General features: G+C 47.1%; 6 protein-coding genes across 6 annotated transcripts; 4 read left to right on the top strand and 2 right to left on the bottom strand.

Moving 5' to 3' along the window:
- Positions 1-442: 442 nt before the first annotated feature.
- F4822DRAFT_432600 (uncharacterized protein) lies at positions 443-1,177 on the top strand (the record flags this gene model as incomplete). The annotated part of the gene is made up of 2 exons (XM_051461679.1): positions 443-566; positions 624-1,177. The coding sequence occupies 2 exons, from the start codon at positions 443-445 to the stop codon at positions 1,175-1,177; spliced, it is 678 nt and encodes a 225-aa protein (XP_051311521.1).
- A 914-nt stretch (positions 1,178-2,091) lies between these two features.
- F4822DRAFT_432601 (uncharacterized protein) lies at positions 2,092-3,298 on the top strand (the record flags this gene model as incomplete). Its single annotated transcript, XM_051461680.1, has 3 exons — positions 2,092-2,159; positions 2,280-2,808; positions 2,891-3,298. The coding sequence occupies 3 exons, from the start codon at positions 2,092-2,094 to the stop codon at positions 3,296-3,298; spliced, it is 1,005 nt and encodes a 334-aa protein (XP_051311522.1).
- A 426-nt stretch (positions 3,299-3,724) lies between these two features.
- Positions 3,725-4,288, bottom strand: F4822DRAFT_432602 (DUF1857-domain-containing protein; the record flags this gene model as incomplete). Its single annotated transcript, XM_051461681.1, has 2 exons — positions 3,725-3,778; positions 3,869-4,288. The coding sequence occupies 2 exons, from the start codon at positions 4,286-4,288 to the stop codon at positions 3,725-3,727; spliced, it is 474 nt and encodes a 157-aa protein (XP_051311523.1).
- A 161-nt stretch (positions 4,289-4,449) lies between these two features.
- On the top strand, positions 4,450-7,219 carry F4822DRAFT_414074 (cytochrome P450). The gene is made up of 7 exons (XM_051459096.1): positions 4,450-5,035; positions 5,111-5,473; positions 5,539-5,747; positions 5,824-6,148; positions 6,220-6,339; positions 6,392-6,481; positions 6,542-7,219. The coding sequence occupies exons 1-7, from the start codon at positions 4,724-4,726 to the stop codon at positions 6,632-6,634; spliced, it is 1,512 nt and encodes a 503-aa protein (XP_051311524.1). The 5' UTR covers positions 4,450-4,723; the 3' UTR covers positions 6,635-7,219.
- Positions 7,220-8,649: 1,430 nt separating this feature from the next.
- Positions 8,650-9,791, top strand: F4822DRAFT_414078 (uncharacterized protein). Its single transcript, XM_051459097.1, has one exon. It carries the CDS (start codon positions 8,690-8,692, stop codon positions 9,608-9,610), a length of 921 nt encoding a protein of 306 aa, XP_051311525.1. The 5' UTR covers positions 8,650-8,689; the 3' UTR covers positions 9,611-9,791.
- A 619-nt stretch (positions 9,792-10,410) lies between these two features.
- F4822DRAFT_353817 (SAICAR synthase-like protein) lies at positions 10,411-13,868 on the bottom strand. The gene is made up of 3 exons (XM_051455994.1): positions 12,594-13,868; positions 11,567-12,539; positions 10,411-11,487 (listed from the first exon to the last, which is right to left on the bottom strand). The coding sequence occupies exons 1-3, from the start codon at positions 13,784-13,786 to the stop codon at positions 10,735-10,737; spliced, it is 2,919 nt and encodes a 972-aa protein (XP_051311526.1). The 5' UTR covers positions 13,787-13,868; the 3' UTR covers positions 10,411-10,734.

Below are 13,868 nucleotides of genomic sequence, written 5' to 3' on the forward strand. Positions count from 1 at the left end.
GGATTACTAAGCCCCCCTTTTTTCTCCGTCCCTTTCAAATGGCATCAGGGGTTCATTGTGACTTTCAATTCGAAGCACAATATTAAGTTGGTTGGAACTCGCGAATGACCCCAAACCAGGTAACGACGACATACATTGGTAGGCAATAGCGATTCAGATACCTAGGTACTCACGAAATCTACGCGGGACTGCGAGTAGTCGCAGTGGTAGAATCGGAAGTCATAATGCAGTATAAAAGACAATGCAATGAGAAATTCAAAATAGATCCTCGACCATGTCTTTTCCTCCTAACTATAATGTTACATCTCCTGTTGTCCTCACATGTATTCCTCGATCTAGATCATTACCGGCATTCTTTTCTCAGCATTCGTTGCCTCGTTAGTATTCCCAAATAAAACTCCAGAGGATCCTCCGATAAGTCCGTTGAATAGTTCACACCAAGATGTCGGTCCCCCTTTCACTATCTAAGATTCTCTCCCCATCCGGACTGGCTATATTTCACAAACTCACCTGCACACCGTACCTAACTTACAGCACCCAATTCATACGTCTCGCCATCCCAAGCAGTGCTTAGAGTGCTATTATTCTCGGAGATTGCGACAAGTTGATTAGTGAAGCTACAGACCTGGATATTCAAAATGGACTATGGGACGTTTTTGGATGTTGCCTTTTCAAATACGGTAACAATGGGCTTGGGTGGTTAAGTTGTGAGGCATTCTGGTTGAAAGTCTGGGAATGCCTAGTTGATTTCCGCCGTCAATTTGGGCCAGTCACCCCATACCCCTTCGGGTATCAATATCTTCCTCATGTGGTACATTTCTACGCCAAGTCGAGGGATCTCGCGCTACTTTACCCACGACCGCGGAATTTACAAGACTTCGATACCCCTCTACATTTGCGCATCGATTCATGGAATCGCAAGACATACTTTCAGACATATTGGGATCCTCAGCCACGATTCAAATGGGGTCTAATTGTTGACGATAAATACATTCGGGAAGCCTTAAGCCCCCGGCATCATACCGAGGCTATTCATGGATTTCAACGTGATGGAACCATTACCAGTGACCCTAGTATCTCTGATAATCCCGGTACTCCTGGTAACTCGAGTCCCCCTCGTAACTTTAGTACTTCTAGCAGTGAGGCCAACTCAATTATGACGACCTGGACTTGGTAGTAAGATCTGGGCAAGGACTACGGCTCGATGTTAAGTGGTATCGTGGTGGCATTTGGACATACGATCATGCGGACATAAGCTTGGGGTATTAGGAAACAAACCGAAATATCAATACAAAAGCGACCTTTCGTTACTAGCGAGCACTTACGTGTTATATCGTTCCTGCACTTAGTACCCGACTATGAAGCTGCTAGGACTTAGGTAGCCATCGAAGTTATAAGGGTCTAAATAAATCTTTAAGCGACTGGCAGTACATTCATCGCTCATTTCTTTACGTGTCGGTTTGCTGTGAGATTGTATATGAGGAAAAGGGGTAACTGGTTTCTGCTATACATCACCGCCCCTCCATGGACATACCCCTTTATGATCACCGGCTTGGTGTTATCATATTAATCCGAATCATAAAAGGTTATAATGTCAGCTAGAAGGTGATGTTGAGTTGTTCAGATATGTAGGTAAGTACTTGTTTTTTTTTCCTTTTGGGCTTCCCCGCCGCTCGGACGAAATTACTAGTAGGTGACAAGTGGCTTGCATGTAGGTGAACATGTAGATTCCCGATGACGTATGGAAATTTGCGATCATATTTTCTCTCTTTCGGGTTTCACATTATTGACTCTAGCCCCTATAGGTTACAATTACATGTCATCTATCATTTTATGCAAATGAAAAGATTACAGCGATTTCTCCTTGCTTTTTTCGATCCTTCGTTGGGAGTGGAGTTCGTGACAGCATTTTTTTAAACAAAGAATGCTACTTCGTTTTCCGAGACCGGGCGATCAAGAAAAGAATCGGATCGGATTGCATACAGTACGGTATATGCGCACCTAGGTAGGGAACGTACCTAGGTAAGCTGATGATGCGGTACGTAGGTAGTACGAAAGCCTCTCCTTTGGTCGCACTGAGACATAATCGCAATGGGAGATGGCTTGACATCGAAAATCTCGCTATCTGTCTGGATATTATGGCTAGTACTAACGTTTGGGTATTGATTATTCTGGTGGGCAAACATGGAATAGTTGAAGTTGGAATGGCGATGGTTCAACTGAGTATCGTGAAAATAAAATTTGCACTCGCAATTGCCTCTATTTTAATTCGGCTATAGGCTCTCAAATCGCGGGACATCCGTCTGTGTACGTGACGAGGCATGGTCGAAGGTTGAAGTTATCCAAACCGTCACGGCCGCCTCCAGTCTTGCGCTTGGTGACAGCACGTATATGCGTTTGGCTGCAGAAATAACACATATAGTGCATATCGCCTGGCCTATGAATTTTAAATTGCTCTTGTCGTCATTTGATGCATCGTTAAGGACTAGGCAGAATTTAATCCAACTACCGTCGCAAGCATACCGCCTCAATCCTACGAAGAGAGCGAGGTTCCTGTTTATCTCATCGATCTCTACCGTAGCTAATTATCATGCTGTTACGGGAGAGTCATTTGTACCCGAGTCTCGAGTGGATGATCTAAATTGGAGCTTAGACCTCGGGTATGCCAAGGCGAAACTCGTATGCGGAAAAGTTGTCGAACGTACGGCTACCAATCACCCTGAGATCGAAATAGGGCTTGTAAGGGTCGGTCAACTCGTTGGCGCAAGGAGTGGTTTTTGGAACTCCGATGAACGCTTCGTCACGCTTGTGAGTTCATAGGGAAATTTCCCGATTTATACGGAGTAAGATGCCAACCCCGTCGTAACTAGCATATGCTCACCGTGTCTAGACTCTATCATGGCTTCCAGTAGATATCGCGGTAGAAGCCTTATCGGAAATTACCTTTAGTAGCAGTCCTCTGCATCTGGTATATCATCTAGAGAATCCAGTACGGCGGGGATGGCAAGAAGTTGTCAAGTTACTCACTAAAGAGCTCGGCATTCCCAGAAACTCCATTATCCCACTTCGACGATGGTTAGATCTCAATACATCTACGCTGAATAAAGCGAACCCTACCGCGGGACTTTCTGACTTCATTGAGAAAGAGTTCCCAAAGATGTTGTGTGGAAAGATAATTCTGGATACTTCCTTCTCCCGGGCCGTATCGCCCACCATGAGGAGGGTAGGTGCCGTAGATGATGACAAGAGCTTACGTACATACGTATCATATTGGAGGCGCATCGGGATTCTAAAGTAATATATTTGGCGGTTATATAGCGTCCAAGCTATCGCTCCTTCTGAATATACCCTAGAAACCTCGGATAGATTGTAGAGCAGCTTCGACTAGGTAGTTGGTAACTGCATAGCCCAATTTTCTACAGTGATAAATCACTATAACTTCGGTGTCTAGGTACCCTACAACGCCCCTCCAGCACACCCCGCACTCCTGTCTTGAAATGAATTAACGGATCAAATTATAAGGGGTTCCCCAATCTAGTAATCACTAATTGAGTCGGCAATAAGACACTTTAGGGGCGGTTAACTTAGGGAAAGCAGGCTCTGTTACTCATTGCTGCCGCAGGGGTCAACTCGTTTCCATCGCCGCCTATATTTTCAGGGAGGTCTGGCACTACGAAGCCCTCCAAAATTGTACCTCATGTTTGCTCACCCTTCAATCGTGTGTTTACTTCGTTTCCTTCGTGTCCTGGGCCATCCGATGCATAGTCGCGATCGTTGTCTAGGCAGCATCTACAGTAGCCTAGGTCCAATCCAATCAACGTTAACCAAGTTGCTACAATAGAAGATACAGAAAATATGGTATACGTACATCCCGGTCTTCCTTCTCTTTATCCTTAGCCGCGATACTGTTTGGCCGTATGTTTGGATGTCGCCATTCGACGACACTCGTATAGAGCAATTCTCCTGCCGAACCGGTGCTGATCATATCGACAATGTTTCTTCTGTCGTCTGTCCTATATTTGACCCAACATGGTTGATAAAGCCAGCGATTTTCCACGGCTACGGTCAAGCCCATAGGATGGCTATCCGGAGCGAAATATACTTGCCTAGTGAAAAAATCGCAGTCTTCAGACGCCTGCAGGATCTCTGAACTGGTAATGGTAGGTGTGAATTTCTCGGCATGGTGGGCCTTTAGGTCGATGTAGGTCCATACTTGGTCTTGTGTGAGCTTAGACTCGAATTGGTCCTGGTTTATGGGTGCCGTATAGGCTATGGTATAGGCCGCCATGGTTTCGTCCATGACTCTATTTCCGTTATCACTGTTTTTGCACGAGGAGGGGATAAGTAACTGCTATATAAGTCCTTGCATATATACACCAATAGCTGCTTTGTCTTGATGGCTAGTCCCATCACCCTCATATCTAAGGTCTAGACTGCCGCTAGAAATCAAGATCGCCATATCCTGCAGTCGCATATTCATAAAGATGACGAGTCACCACCACATACGCATCTTACCTACCTAGGTACCTAGGTAGTGCCGATATGTACAGTAGCTTCCCTTTGACCCGGGAGTTTTCTCCACACCATCTACATTTATGGTCTTAATAACTAACGTGAGGTCGTATTAATTCTTGTAACAGCACGGTCCTCACTTCTCATCATAGAATAAACTCCTTGTCCATATACCACAATCAGAACTCATATTCATCAAATAGTAAAGAAGATGGACGTATTCGTTAGGTTTTACGGTCATTGGCTAGGATTCACTACAACGGCAGTCGTCGTATCTCTAGCGATAGCAACTATTGTTTCAGTTAGATCATATATCTGTCTCAGGCACATACCTGGCCCATTCGCTGCGTCTCTCACGAACTTCGTGCGCCGCTGGTGGATCCAAACTGGAAGTGTTCACCAGAAGCACACCGACTTACATCGTCGTTACGGGACCGTGGTCCGTTATGGACCTAATGCCGTTCTCATTTCTCAGCCGGAAGCGGTCGAGAAGATCTATGGGTTTAAGAGTCGTTTCCCAAAGGTAAGTCGTCAGAAACGATACGTCACCTTGAAATTGCCAATGTACGATGTCTGATGCCCAATACAAACGCTTTAGTCCGAATTCTATAACACCATTATACCACGCGTGAAGGGCGAAAGGATCCCAGATGTGTTCGCTACTCGTGATGAGGATTTGCATCGACGGATGCGACGCCCTGTTGCGAATCTGTACTCAGTAACAAATCTCCTGTCATTTGAAGAGCACATAGACTCCACGATAAACTTCTTCTTCTCGCGGCTTGATGAGCTATTCGCGAACCAGGCCAGAGACTCCAACCTATCTGAATGGATGCAACTCTTCGCGTTCGATGTCCTGAGTGAAGTCACATTCTCGCGTAGATTGGGCTTCTTGGAAAAGGGTGGGGACATCGAGAATCTGATGGGAAATAACTGGAAATTCTTCCAAGCAGTATTCCCCGTAAGCTTCCGTGACACTAGGTATACATGATCGTATCACCCGGTATGCATATTGACGTATAATAGAACACACAGACACCATGGCTTGATTATCTTTGGAGAGATAATCCGCTAAGGCCAGCTACCTCAACCAAAGATCCTTTGGTGGAATTTGGGAGCGCGCGTATTCGCGAAAGGCTAGCATTAACTGAAGCTGAGAGACTAGAAATCAATCAAAAAGATTTCCTCTCATGCTTTATGAGAGAGAAAGAGAAAGACCAGTCCCTGCCTGTGAAGCAAGTTTTGATATTTCTTTTACCCCTCGCCCTGTTTCTTTCGCGACTCCGGCAATCGTGCTAATACATATGACAGCGCCATCCTAACATGGACCAACTCAAATATACAAGCTGGTGCAGACACCACGGGCATCTTGGCTAGTGTGGTTATCTACTATCTCCTGAGAAACCCTTCTTCGCTTGATACCCTGATACGAGAGATCGATGACGCCGCTGAAGCAGGTCGCATCTCCAAGCTCGTAACGTGGAAGGAGACGCAGACTCTACCATACCTGGAAGCATGTATCAACGAGGCTTCGAGACTTCACCCGCCAATCTCCTCTCCACTAGAGCGTATAGTACCTGAAAGTGGGCTTGAGGTTGATGGTTATTTGATTCCAGCAGGCACTCGGGTGTCAATGGTACGTATCCTATCTTTCTATAGTGGGATTAGAAGGATACGAAGATGATATGCTAATATGTAGCTTTGAAGAACCCTTGGGCCGTGCATCGCGAGCCACACCTTTACGGGGACGACGCAGATATTTGGCGACCGGAGCGATGGTTATGCGATGAAGATCAGAAAAAGGACATGTACAATGCGCTCCTCACCGTAAGTCTGCGTTGGCTACCATTCCTCCAGGAGCTAACACAGACCTAATCAGTTCGGTGCGGGCCATAGGACCTGCCTGGGCAAAAACCTCTCCTTGTTTGAGGTGTACAAACTCATCCCATCGATGTTGCAGCGATACAATGTAAGTCTACCCCTCACATTTGCCGCGGCATCATATGATGATAATAACAGACCGTGTCAGCTGAAACTCGTAAGTCCTGTCGATGATTGGACCGTTGAGACCAAATGGTTCGCAATGCCTTCGGGCTTCCACGTCAGAATCACGACGCGATGAGGGGTATCCGCACGAATGCGTTACAATCGGAGTGTCTATCAAGTTGATTCGATGTAACTAATACCGCGAGCGACACAGCATGTTTTTTAGGGTATTTCAGGTAACCAGTAACTTCAAGTCGTGGTAAAGTCAATAGTACACGACATAGCTTCTCTTGCAGTATGTCAGCTTCGCGAAAACGTAAATTTCCGAGACAGTCATGGCTGGGGCATACGATACCCCCTATCATAATGTGCACGGACCTGTGCCAAGGCGAGGTGCGCCTGTGTTACGCCCGTTTTCTTGGCGTATGTAGATGGCTGTGACTTGGTGTAATAATGTCGGCTTCTTATCACTTGGAAATAAAGACGGAGATAAAAATGGTGGCTGAAGGGATCTTATGTCTGCTGCATAGTCATTTTTTTGCTTTTAAATACGATGTGGTCGGTTATTAGCACCACGATTCTTAGCCGAGTGGCTTCGATGCAACCCCACCCGCAAGCCCTTCGCGTTGGGTGTCGTCTAAGGTATTTTATAGTGTACCTATCATTCAGCTACTTAAGTAGCACAAGGGACGAATCATAATTGATAATGAAAGTTAAGAGTCCCTAAGTTGCCCTGCACCGCGGTCTCGTGGCGATAACGACATTTGGTATATCGTCGTGGGAAACCGAGGCCCCTATTTTCTAAGCGGATGAACTTAGGATCTTGTAATGCAAAACGTAAGTCCGAATGAGTCTGCGAGAAACTCTCAGCTGCGACGCCCGACACGATGAACAGCGCCTAGCATCCAGGGAAACTTCCTCCTAATTTAGCATACAAGAAACTACCAAGTTTACTCGCATGGATTATCTTGCCCACCCGAGTGACTCGTGGCGTCATCTTAGCTAAGTAACCTCGAAGCACGATTGGATCGATTAGCAAGATTTTGGATATGTATTAAGCTGTAAGAATGTTTCGTAATTTTGCAACTTGCGGGAGGCCCCCCTTTGACTGTGCTTAGCATTACCCCAATCGAGAGACATCCGGCAAGATGTTGTTGCCTCTTCGACGATTAGGACACTCTTACCCATACGGGATAACCTAGAACTTCATCTAGGAAGTCTAATTATATCGGCGATAGCACTTTCTAGATAGGTGGCGTTTGGGTCAGTTCGGTATCTCGGAGGTTGACTTCAGGTTGAGTATACGGGATCGGTATCAAAGGGAGGAAAGGTATCCAGATCTCGGTAGGCGTTACCCATAGGAAACACACGTGGTGTGTACGGGTGGCGGTCTTTTTGGGAGGATACTAGGGGTATAGCATATTGTAGAGATAAAAGGGGGGTCTAGCTTCTAGACAGACGTTCCAAGGGTTTGTAATGTATCGTTCAAAAGAAGGGGCTACTTTGGGAAAGCTCATGGGTGGCCTTGCAGGTAATGAGAAGCACTGTTCTTCTTCGTAAAGATATTCTCTAAAGCGACGAAGATGCCTGGCACATTCCGTGGACGTGGAAGTCACTCGTGAAATACTCCGCCGAATAGTCCCGTGGACCTTGTCGGCGTGTTATTAACAAAGCTTCGGCCATGCTACCACTAAAAAATCAGGTGTTGCTCTGACAAAACACGCACCATCTAATCTGTCAACAACGACATCATTCCTTTCTAAAACCTAGAATTGTTCCACGTCTCGTTTTCCCTTTCACCATCAACAAATCCCTAAGACTGTTGTACTACGAACAACTACTTTAATCCCCAAGTCCATCTAAGGTATATTCTACCAGTGGTTACTTGATTCTCGCTCCTTTTCACTCGTCTTTCTCACCACAAATTGTTCTTCATCTACCTTTGCTTCGTCAACTGAAATTCTTTAGTTGCTGTTAGTAAAACTGAACACGCATCAGTGTCTTCATCTGTTACTCGGTCTTCTTGATATCGGAATAGGTAGGACTTGACCTCTTTATATCTTATTATCGTCAACCTACGTTGGAACATGCGACTCATTTTAGATTTTTACTTCGCTACCTTGTCAATAAGCATTTACTAATCTGATAAACATAGCCTCTCGTTACGCGCGCCGTATACAGTCGAAAGACCATGTCCAACTCTCCCCCCGCCCCGATGTACCACGGGCTACAAACCGTACAACCCGCACCCGTAGCTCAATCCCATCAGGCTTGGGACGAGGATGAGCTTCTTGGACTCCTGACGGACCTCCGATGCTTCAACTTCACTGGTCTGCCGCGGCCTGAAGGTACCACGCTATCGGCAATCGCCGACATTGTGTTGACCACGTTGACCCCGACTGGTGCAACCAGACTGTTCACTCCTGTACAGGTCAAGAGAGGCGTTCTCTACCTTTTCGCGCATATCACGAGGGTTCTTAAGACTCGGGGTGGCTACAGCGGTAACAACTACTTCTGGCGTATGGCCTGGGACGAGGGTCATTGGTCCAGACTAAGCCCTAGATACTCGACCCATAGGGCAATTGAGAGCGCGGTGCTCTTCTACACCTCCGCGTTCAAGAACCACTTCCAGCGCACCGGAGGTCAGAGTGCGCGTTACCCCATGAGCTCCGACACGATCGAGGAACTGCCCGCCGTCACATGGGTTATGGAGTGGCTTCGTATCGCCAACGGAGTAGAGTACCACGTCGCCATTGCGCCGGGCAACCCGACCAACGCCGCAGCGCCTAATCCACAACAGGAGCTTGCCAACGACGAATTCGATATTAAGGTTGAACTAGAGATTTCCCAGCACGACGCCCGAATCGCCGAGGCCGAGCGCGACGATGCTCTTCGCCAGCGAGACGCTGCTATACGTGAGAGAGACCAGGCCGCTAGAGGTGCCGAGGACGCCAGATCTGAGGTTGCGGCGGTGCATGCGAAACACAACCAAACGTACGGCACTATGCGCAAGACTGCGGCGGAGCTTGAAGCCTCAAAGGATCTCATCCGTGCACTCAAGCAACAGGTTGAAGACCTGTCCCGTCAACTTGCGACAGAAAGCCAGCTGTGAGTGTGGAGACGTATAAGGCCAGACTTTGCGAGGTTAAGGGGGATTATGGAGCATTATGAGATGGAGTTAGGAATTCATACGGATGGTTGCTCTTTTTTTCTGTAACAGGTTGATATCCCGCTGGCCTTAGCTAGGCAATGGTGCACACATGGCATGTAATTCGATTTTTTAGTCAATGATATTGAGAATAAACTGTTTCGTGTAAACCCTTACCTACCTACCTAGACAAGTAAGCAAAGCGACCTGCAATCTTGCGCCTCAAGTACACATAACTTGCTGGAGAGAGGACAGACTTGGAAGACATGCTGAGAAGTAGCGTTAATCCATCTAGACCAATCCTCCCATTGCCACCCTCTATACATCTAACTGAAGACATACACAAAAATTCAAATCTACCCGAACATACGATTACAGCCATCACAGCTTTTCTATTTTATTATACACCCCTATCTATCTAGACGCATAACACGCTTAATTCCAAGAAAAAACTTTAGGTACCTAGTAGGCCAACACCGAGAAGCAGACGGACGAGACGACGAGTCGTGGGTAGTAGTAGTAGCCGATAAAAAAGTAATAATAAGTAGTTGAATAAGACTCGTCAAATTCATGCAGTTTATGCAATGGTGGTATCATGTCTTTCTGTACAAACACAATTGATGATAATGCTCTCAGCAACAGCCAACAGCGATAGCAAAAACAAGGGGAATTAAAAAAAAGGAAAAAGGGGTAGGAAGGAACGCGCTCCCGTGCTTCAAACATTTCTACCAACATAGTATACCCCCCTTATTGGAAGGGGGTTCCTTGGAACAATGATAACCGCCAGAAGTGTGTTTGCATGTCGCCTCCTCTTTCTCGGTTTCCAGCTTGCTTCGGTAGCCGCGGCTGGTGTTAGACACTTAATAGGAATATTAGCCCGATTATTCTTCCCCTGCACCGGGCCCTTTAACTCTTCGACTTCCACTTGATCTTATATTTTCATTAATTTTTCATCTTCTTTCCGATATTACTTGTACCAGTCATTGAAGACGCACAAGCGTCTTAACAAAGGTGGCTAGCAATCCTATAAGCCCCAACCCCATAACGCCAACACAATTTCAACGCTAAGTTGTCGACAACGCCGAGATTTACTTAGGAATAGGGGGTAAAGCCTTATCAAGACTTTCTCGACTGAACCTATGCCTTAGGAACTTGAATCCACCGCTACCCCCGCTGCTACCACTCCTCCTAGGTTCATCGTAGCTGGCCTCGGGATCTAGATAACTAGTTTTGGGCGGCGTTGGTGGTCCCCTACCCCCGATACCGTGAGGCCCTAGATTGGTAAATCCGTCTTGTCTCTCTACTCGTGAAGGCGTATACGGTCGAGATCCGCTGGCACTATCACCCCGACTCCGTCCACCAACCGAACCCGCTTCCGCTGTTTCCTCGACAACTGGGAGAACGGCGTGTGAATTGGCTCTCGATCCCGGAGACACGGCTGTGGTTATCTTACGTTCCGGCACTTGTTCCTCTTTAGCAACGTCTTTCTCCTTTTTCGTGGCCTTCCTGAGAGCTTTCTCTATAGTAAGGTTTGGCTCGGGTGAGCTCGGACTTCTCATACCTGGCGGAGCGGGTGGCAAATACGATGGTGCAGGTGGCGCGCTGTTAGACCCGGGAACCTGAAGGGCGTCCTGTTTGGTCTGTTCCATTTCGGCTGACGAAAGAGCAGCGGCCATCTCGCGATCGAGTGCATCCCTTGCTGCCTCTTCTGCTGACATTGTAATACCAGACATGAACTTGATAAAGCGGTCGCCGTATTCCTCAGGCGGGAGGGCAGATATTTGAGTGCGATCAGCTGACAGGCCTTTCCAAAAATGTTCTATCTTCTTGATAACTCCGTACTGTTGGAAACATTAGCGGACAACTCAAAGATAGGTGCGATCATCACAAATATAGAAATAGGGGTAGAAGGGGACATACATGTGTCAAACAGTCGATGACTCCAAGGTAGTAGACTTCTTCGCCAGGGGTATTATCCTCATGGGTTGCCCGCAAACCACCATCATCGCTGTAGAACATACCGCCTCGAGTGTGGCCCTCGGCAAGTTCGTCCGGCATCCTGGTACTAGTTTGGCCTACGGGAACCGGCCGTTCAGCCTTAATCATCTGCCGCAATTCCCTTGCTTTGCGTGCATTCTCAAGTTTTGACGGCGTCCTCATAAGAACAGAATTGGGTTCGAACCCCTCCTCTGACGGGCTATCCCCTCCTGGGTTGAACACTTGTAGAGTCTTGTCTCGAAGATTCTCTTCATTTCCTTTTCGTAGGTCGTGGATACCAATCAGGAGGGAGTAATCCATGATCTTTAGCTTCTGCAGTAGTCGTACATCACGTTCAAGTTGCTGCAAAAACATCTGCTTTTTCTGGAGCCCCAATTCGAGGTGTCTCTTACGTCGAAGCCAGTTCAAGTCCTTCAACGTCGCTCGCGGATTCTTTTCGAGTTCTTCTTCCCGATAATCTCGTCCAACCGTTGAGCCTTTCAAATCGAATGTGGTGTGAATATCTCGATGAGGGGGGAAAAGGTTATTCATGACAACGAAGTGTATCTTCTTGCCATAAGGCATTTTGACTCGGTGGAGGCCGTAGAATTGGGATAGAAGGGTGTTCGGGTTTTCGGTGACGTGTTCATAGTAGTCTTTCAAAACCTTTCGTAGAAACTTGTGTTCGGCGTGGTGTATGGTTTTGATGATATACTTATAATCTCTAGAAAAATAAAAGAAGCTACCACTCTTTCCAGGAGAGCCGAGCTCAGATAGGATATATTTGCCTGTAAGGGACATAAGATAATCGGCAGGATCTAACCTAAAGAGCGCACGAAGATGCCGAAATACCCAGGGCGCATAGTCCTTAAATTTAAAGTCATATTTTGCCGAGGGAACCAACTCGTTGCCCGCGCTATTTGTTCATGTTAGTACGTGATAACCAAACTTATTTCTACAAGGAACATACATGTCGAATGTCGATTTCTGCTTAGTATCGAAATCGGCATCATTCAACTCGCGATCGAGTTTGGCGTTCGTACGTGAAACAGATACTCGAATTCCAGTCAACATATTATAGGCCGTCGTCCAATTCGCGTGATTTTCGTCGACCTTCGTTCCTACCAAAACCCTATCATCCTCCTCTTCTTCCCGTCTCTTCTTCTTGGCTCGCTTCTGTCGGTATGCTTCAGCCCACCTTAGTGCGTCGTCATCCGGAAGTATCTCGTCGCGGGGTATGTCGGAATGTAGGGAACGCGTATTTCGCCTTCCCAAATTCAAAGACCCTCGACGTTGTGATGCTCCGCCTACAGAAGGAGAGAATCTACCACTCGTAAATGCTGTATCGTTGCTATCTTTTGAACCTCGGCCCGGGGGAACTCTGGGAACCTCCAGCGTATGTCTATGTTTTAATCCTGCCGCGGGCGGTTGGAGAGCTAACGTTGATGCGGAGGCACTTGCACCAGTAGATGGATAATTTGGTGGCGAGGAGAATCTTTGTGGCGGCGGGGATTTGCGCTGGGTTGGTTCGGAATTCGGACTTCCTGGCAGATTGGGACTGTGCAGTAAGTAACTTGGTACGGAGCTGTTTGGAGGTGCAGAAGCTGGAATGTTATCATAAATGCTGTCTACGCTTTGTATGTCACCATTATTTAATGATTTTCGTGATGCATCGACGGGGTATTGCAGCGAAGGACGAGATGACGATTCGACGGAAGACCGTTTAAACTGTGACTCAGAGGTGCTCTTTCTTTGATTATCAGTGGGCGGAGAGATGTCATTGGCAGTGGCTTGGCGTTCAGGCGAGTGTCTTCCAGACAAAGAAGTTTTTACGTCTGAATAATATTTCGAATCTGGGCCCGGGGCGGCCACCCCATTCGAGTCTCTACTCGACCTGCCATTGGGCAAGGGCATCATACTCGACGGGGAAAAGTCATCCGCATTCATTCGCGTCCGTGGGCCGGAGCTGTAGGAGGAATGGGATGATGAATTGTCGTCGAATGTTTCATTCGTGTCAATTGTGGTAGGTAGCGGTCTAGGGAGTAATGTTTCTTTTGGGTTGGCCAACTTGTGAAAGACCGCTTCGTGGTGGTTTCCGAGATGGACGATGCCTGAATTCGGGGAGTATATCGGTGAATTCTCGTCGCTTAGGAACGTAGGCATATTTCGCTCCTGGATGGTCGGTTTTCGTTCGAAAGGGATTCGACTCCCAATGCACTTTGAAACCCTCGCCCTTGGCTTCGCG

The sequence above is a fragment of the Hypoxylon trugodes genome (assembly GCF_022578975.1).
Source record: "Hypoxylon trugodes strain CBS 135444 unplaced genomic scaffold F4822scaffold_8, whole genome shotgun sequence".
Taxonomy (NCBI): Eukaryota; Fungi; Ascomycota; class Sordariomycetes; order Xylariales; family Hypoxylaceae; genus Hypoxylon; species Hypoxylon trugodes.